The sequence below is a fragment of the Vipera ursinii genome, assembly GCF_947247035.1.
Source record: "Vipera ursinii genome assembly, chromosome: 2".
In the NCBI taxonomy this organism is placed as follows: Eukaryota; Metazoa; Chordata; class Lepidosauria; order Squamata; family Viperidae; genus Vipera; species Vipera ursinii.
The window spans coordinates 200,946,299-200,953,100 of NC_139513.1; the positions used below are offsets into that span (position 1 = coordinate 200,946,299).

The 6,802-nt window shown below is 37.4% G+C and overlaps 1 protein-coding gene across 1 annotated transcript in view; it reads left to right on the forward strand.

The window, feature by feature from the left end:
• HOOK3 (hook microtubule tethering protein 3) overlaps positions 1-5,979 on the forward strand; it is a 58,114-nt gene extending 52,135 nt beyond the window's left edge. Inside the window, exons 20-22 of the mRNA XM_083353728.1 lie at positions 720-824; positions 1,118-1,189; positions 1,927-5,979. Of these exons, the coding sequence (XP_083209854.1) occupies positions 720-824; positions 1,118-1,189; positions 1,927-2,067 (318 nt within the window). The 3' untranslated portion in view covers positions 2,068-5,979. The remainder of the gene's footprint in view (positions 1-719; positions 825-1,117; positions 1,190-1,926) is intronic.
• The last annotated feature ends 823 nt before the right edge of the window (positions 5,980-6,802 follow it).

Genomic DNA, 6,802 nt, shown 5'->3' on the forward strand with positions numbered 1-6,802 from the left:
TGTTTCCCCATCAGCTTGTCCAAAATTTAAGGCTTGTCTTTGTCAGGTATCTGTTCAACAGCATCACTAGAGCATGCAGGCACTCCACACAAAGAGTTATCCCTTGGAGGGATAATAATGATGATTTTCATTTTTATGAAAAAAGACTTTCAAGCTCACATCTTTGGTAGCTAATTTCTCTCCTCTCCTCTCCTCTCCTCTCCTCTCCTCTCCTCTCCTCTCCTCTCCTCTCCTCTCCTCTCCTCTCCTTCCCTTCCCTTCCCTTTCCCCCCTAATATATATTCATAGGAATATGAAGGAAGAGAAATATTAGGAAGAAAAATCTAGGTTAGGTTCTTCATATGTCCCCAAGTATTTAAAATGAGTATTTTTTGAAATAAAATTAGACCAGTTGTACTTTGTGGTAGGATGCTTATGCTGTTCATAATTCCTCTAAAACTAAAACATATATATTTCTGGATGTGCTGTAGACTCTGTAAACTTAAGCAATTCTCAATAACTTGCCAAAAATACACTGTCTAAGTAATGCAACACAACTTGGGCACGCACAAGATCTTAAGATTGAATCTGGCAGTCACCTGCTTAGATCTTTTCCTGTCCAAGACCCTGGATAGCTGTGCCAATCAGGACAGATGGTTCTGGACTAGATGAACAAGTATTCAATTTCTTGTGTTCCTATTTGGAGCTACCTATGTAGCATGTGTTTCTTACTTTTGCAGGTCATCCGTACTTTAGATCCCAAACAGAACCAAGGTTCAGCACCTGAAATTCAGGCACTGAAGAATCAACTGCAGGAACGTGAGAGGATGTTCCATTCCTTAGAGGTAGGTTTCACCTCGAGTAAAAACACACACACAATTGAATCTTCTTGGCAGTTACATTAAGCCTGAGAGACAACTATTTTGTTTTTTTACCCTGGGCTCTTAATTGGAAATATGAGCTTCCACAATGAAAATTAATAACCGTATGCAATTTCATGAATAATTTAAAATTCCACAATTTTCCACCATTCCACACAACAGAAATAAAAATATGCAGTTGGAACGCTGAGCACAGTATACTCCATTATAGTATGCATGTGAAATCATGAGAAATGCTTTTTTTCCTCCCCCAATAGAAAGAATATGAAAAGACAAAGAGTCAAAGAGAAATGGAGGAGAAATACATTGTCAGTGCCTGGTACAATATGGTAAGCAGAGTACAGATTATAAAATAAAGAGTATCAGCAATGTTTAATGAATTGCTTCACTCCTGTAGTGTGTTTTTCAGAACTAAATTGACATTCAGACTTCAAAAGTGATCTGCCCCCCCCCCCCGGTATCTTAATAGTTTGAAGAACATTGTTCCCTTTATAATAACACAGTTTTGAAGGCTATCTTTTTCCACTTCAATGCAGCCTCCAGGTGTAAAGGAATGTAAAGCAAAGTATTGTCTGTATATTGATACAGTTCAGCCCGCATCCTGCGTCACTGCTTGCCCAGCAGTTTCATGGAGTTGGCATGGAAAATTAAAATGAACACTCAGGAAACCTTTGACATTGTTGTCGCAGAACAGAGGTCCGCTTTTGGAAGCAACCAAAGAGAACTGTTGTAAGAGGGCACCCGATTTAGAATCAGCAAATCAGACAGGACCGTGATTGATAGACAGTACCTTGAAGAGAATCAGGAGGGTTATATTTCCCTGTCTGTTTTTTGACATAAGGGAGCTTTCCCAGGGTGACCAAAACAGTCTCTCTTCTGAAAGTGGGATGAAACTGGTATAAATCATATCTGAGACCATCTGCTTAATCCAAGAAAACCTGTACTCCTTTTATTGGAAACAGTTCAGTGGAGTGACTTAATAGGTTTGGCAAAGAAATACTGCAGCCCTGTCGGCTTCCCACACTAAAACTACATGCCTTTCCTTTTCATCTCTTTCCCTCTGTAGGGGATGACTCTTCATAAAAAAGCGGTAGAAGACAGACTTGCTAGTACTGGTTCAGGACAGTCTTTCCTAGCGAGACAAAGGCAAGCCACGAGCACAAGGAGAGCTTATCCGGGCCATGTCCAGCCAGCCACAGCAAGGTAGAAAGAGTCCTTGCCTTGCCTTTTGAATGGAAGCCATCCTGGAATCAAGACCTACTTCTGTTATAAGTGACTGTATTTCAGGAAAACTTAGCCAGCATTCTTTCAGTATTGTCTCCTCATGTCTCATTTCCAGAAGAGATTTTTTTTTCTTTTTAACTTTCTTCTTTTCTGGAGTCTTCCTTTCGTCTTTTAATGTGCCAAAATGTTGAAAAACACCTAATGCAGGGTATTAATGGAATTTTCCCATACCCCCTTTCACATGCAATTGTCATCTCTTAACAAAAACCCAGTAATGGATGGAAACAAATTTTACTTGTCCCATTGTTAAGTGGTATTGCATTCTTCCCAAGGCTACCGGTGTATTGAAAGAAATATGCCTCTTTTTCTTTTTCAGACTAATTTGATTTGTTTGAATTGGGTAATGTAATTTGCAACGGTGCTATATAGAAAAATGTGTCACATTATTTGCAAAGATTAGACGGACATGCTGGCAGACGTTGTAAGAACCCGATGAGACATGTTCATGAAATTATTTTTTGCTGCTCTTACTTTGTTTCCTTTGGCTTTATCTGGTTGATTGTTTAAATGTCTTTAACCACTGCTGCTTTGAAAAAAAAAATATTGCCCTCCATTACTGAGGAGTGTTTTTGATAGGACAGTAAGAAGGGTAAACCCATTTGACATTGGCACCGATGTCTTCAGGTAGTCAAGATAATTCTGATATGTAAACTTGCTAACCTGTTGTGCTACGTGCTATTTCATGCCCGTGCAGTTATGGATCTTTCAGAAGGCGGGTTAGTATTGCTCTGATTCTGCAAGTTATGAATTGTGGTTTCTGAGCTATTGCATTTTCTCAGATTAATCTTTGGGATTAACTCAAGTTAAACAGTTCCCTGTAGATGGAGGTTTCGTTGAAGACTTTATGCTTTGTTTTTCTAAACATAGCTTATGTTGACTTCTTAAGAATATTTCAAGAGCCTTGGCTCTTTGGGCAAAGGCAGGTAAGAGTCCTGTTTTTCATTCTGAACTGAATGCATCTGGATTTGATCACCATATTTGTTTAGGTATGGATATTATTCTCCTCATTTTTGTTAATGCAGTTATACTGTGCACAATAACTTTCTGACTGAAAAATACTTGTTTTTGATTCATTACCATCTAAGCACATGAAAGGAGTTTTTAAAATCCACTCGTGTAAAGGTGATAAAAATAAAATGTGATGCCATTGGTTCTGTAGTATGGTTCCAGTATTTGATAAAGTAGACCAGATGTTATCTCATCTGCAGGAAAATCATTTAATAATCAATATAAGGCTAATTTCCTTGCTAGATTTTTACACTTATAAGCAAATTTACTAGATAGTCATCATGCCCTTTGTGCTGATGCAAAAAAAATCAGATTTTGTTGATTAAACTTGTTTTGGTAAAGCCTATACAATACTTACTCTTTCGAGAGTTATAGTTGTTGAATTGATCAAGTTATATAGAAGGTCTAACATTCTTAATTGGCTAGTTCTGTGCTTTTGTATGCAAAAGCAGAACAAAACTCATGTCTGAAGGATGTTTTTTCTGCCAACTATTATGGTAATCTAATGAAACCTGATTATTTAGTCTTGCCTGAAAAAAAACTTGAATGTATGTTTTCATAAACATATCTATCTTCTCTTCTTTTTCAACTGTCAGTCTCTTCACTAGCTCTCCTTTCTGATGAGTTGTTATTGAGGTTTTTATTCAACTTTATTTCATGTTTTTAATTAGTCTTTTATATTTTTCACCTTTCATGAAAGCACCTTGATTTTATTTCCCCAGTCTGACTAGTTCAGATCTATTTGCACCGAAGTGATACCTGATGCAAAGTTTAATTTTTTTAAGCTTCAAGGCATATATTTCATTGATTTTGATGTCCAGAGAATAGAGCATACATTTCTGTAAGTTAAAAAAAATGAAAATCAAATATCAAGAAAGCCAAAGAGAGTTAATGGCTGGTATTTCCTATTGGGATATTAATTACATCTAAATAAGTATAGTATCCTTAATTTCTGAAGGAGTAAAGTATGGCTGACTTTGTTGAATTCAGGAGCTGTGTAATTTGTTGCCATAAGCAGGCTTTCTGGCTAAGGTAATTTAAAGGAAAATCATGTAGGATCTTCAAACTAGTCTACACTTTTTATTTGAAACATTTCTTATAACACTATTTGCAACATCAAGGTTTTTAAAGAGTTTCAAAAAAATCTCTAATGGAGTTGTGTTAAAAGTTGGATTCTATTTTGTTATACCATTGTTTCTAGAATTTTATAATTGGGTATATTTCCTGTTGCAAGTTTTTTTTTTCTTTCATACTTGTACGTCTCCTAAACAGGACATGGGTAAGATATATCTGTTGTGTTTTTTCCTATTAATTGCGATCTTTAATATATGAAATATCAGTTAAATCTGAATTCCAATTAGATACTGGAAACTTAAGGAATTCTAGGAAATGAATGCTGGTAACCTGCTAGCACACCAAATATTTAATATTTCCTACTGCATTCTCGAATGTATCTTTAGGGTAGGCATATCAGGTTGAGAATATTAACCATTAATTAGCCATTAAAATATACTGCTCAAAAAAAAAAAGGGAACACAAGATAAGACATCCTACTATTAAATACAGTACATAGTGTTGTTTAAGTGTTCCCTTTATTTTTTTGAGCAGTATACATTGGAGGGACATATTTCATTTCAATATTGGGTTATGAGCACAGTAAACATTGTCGATATTTCTGGGAAAGGAATGTTTGATATGAATTCTTTGTTATATAATTTACATGGATGGAGAAACTGTAGACTGCTGCTTCCTTATTAAGACAGTCGACAATGGGTTGTTCATCTCAATTATCCTTGTTTTACAGAAGCAACAGAAGCAACAAGCTCCTTAGCTAGATTTTTATTCAGTCTTACATTTTTGCATAAAGGTTACAGACAGTCTTTACCTTATAATGAGTTTCAGGCCATTTACATGGTAGTCCTGGCCTCATGTACTGATGTCAGAAGCTGCCTTTCTGGCCAGAAAACTAATTAAACTTTCAGTTTGGATTCTGAAAGTCTGAAGCTGGAATATAATTCAAGATGGACTAATTTTGTATATGGAAAATACGCCTAATTAGTTCAGCATTATTATTATTATTTTCTCAAATGATTGCCCAGTTTGAGCTGGATTTTCAGAAGACATTTGGGCAACTAGAGAACTGAAGGCGATCAGGGAAAAGCAGATTTGGTTAACATCAAAGTGCAAGAGGCATAGTGTAAGAAAAGCTGTGGAAAGTTTTTGTGGAAAATAATTAACGATTTCAAGTGATTGGCTGTTTTACATTACTTTTGACATAAAACTAGGTGTTTTATGTTGACAGACTTCAGTAAAGTCTGTATAAAATAGCCTATGAGGTCATATATGCAACCAGGCAGGGAACTGCTAGATAGAATTTCCTTTATTTCTTTTGATATATTGTCTAGTACAAAAATGCCTGAAAGATCACACCATTGTGGATTTTCTGAGGGCCGATAAATTCCGTAGACTCTTTTTGCGAAGATATCCTCACATCTTAGGCTGCATTCACTGATATTATTAATCTACATTTCATCATCTTAAGCCAGCTATTTAGTAGCAATCATCACAAAATTTGCTAAATTGCTTAGAAAATAAGGGCTGTCCCATACATTGCATCTCTTTTTTATTTTCCAGTCGTAAGTTAGCTGAATTTTTCATTAGTTACTATCAAACAGGATATCATTTCTGGGCATCTTTTTTTTTCCTTCAGAGTGGAGTTTATTTGCAAGGAGAAGTATAGAGAGAGATAACCCTATCATCTCCCACTTTCCCACCAAGCAAAACGTTGAAGCTCTAGAAAAAAAGATGGGTAGATGGCCAATCTCCTATAGCAGGGGTGTCAAACTCAATTTCATTGAGGGCCACATCAGCATTGTGGTTGCCCTCAAGGGGCCGGGTGGGTGTGGCCTGGGTGGGCGTGGCCTACTGGGTGGGCGTGGCTAGAGTGTGTATGGCCTACTGGGTGAGCGTGGCCAGCTCTACATAGTTCTCATCAAGGGTGCCTATGGGGGCCTGGGCAGGAGTGGGACAGATCTGAGGGTCTCTGGCAGGAGGAGGGTCTCTGGGCCAGGGCCAAGGCAGTGGGGGCCGTTCCCTCACTGTTTCCAGGATGGCTTCGCGGGCCGCATGAAACCACTTCGCGGGCCGGATCTGGCCCCCGGGCCTTGTGTCTGACATGTCTGTCCTATAGCACACAATATGTTAGCATTCATTGACAGTGCTCTTTAGCGACTTCCGTTCTTCCTGTTAACAGTATTAACATACAGACCTCTTGCAATACACACCTTTAGACTGAAATACGTTTTATAAATGCACCTTTATTTACTAGTATAATTTTAAAAGTGCACTAATGTTCAATACTATATATACCAGAACACTTTTGTTGTTGTTGTCGTCGTCGGAGAAAATGGATAGGGAGAGTTGCCAGTTCCTTTCCAGCTTTTAATTTAATACCCAAGCCTTGTCTCTCAATATATGCAATGTTGTATATGCTGAGGCTGCTTACTGTCTTAATACATATCGATCCTTTTTTGTTGTTGTTGTTTTGTTTTTATGCATCTCCTTCGGCAGACTTGTACCCTTCCTTTTTTTCTATCCATTTATACATGCACAAGCAGCTCTGGAAAGGAATGTAGAGAGCAGGAACACTT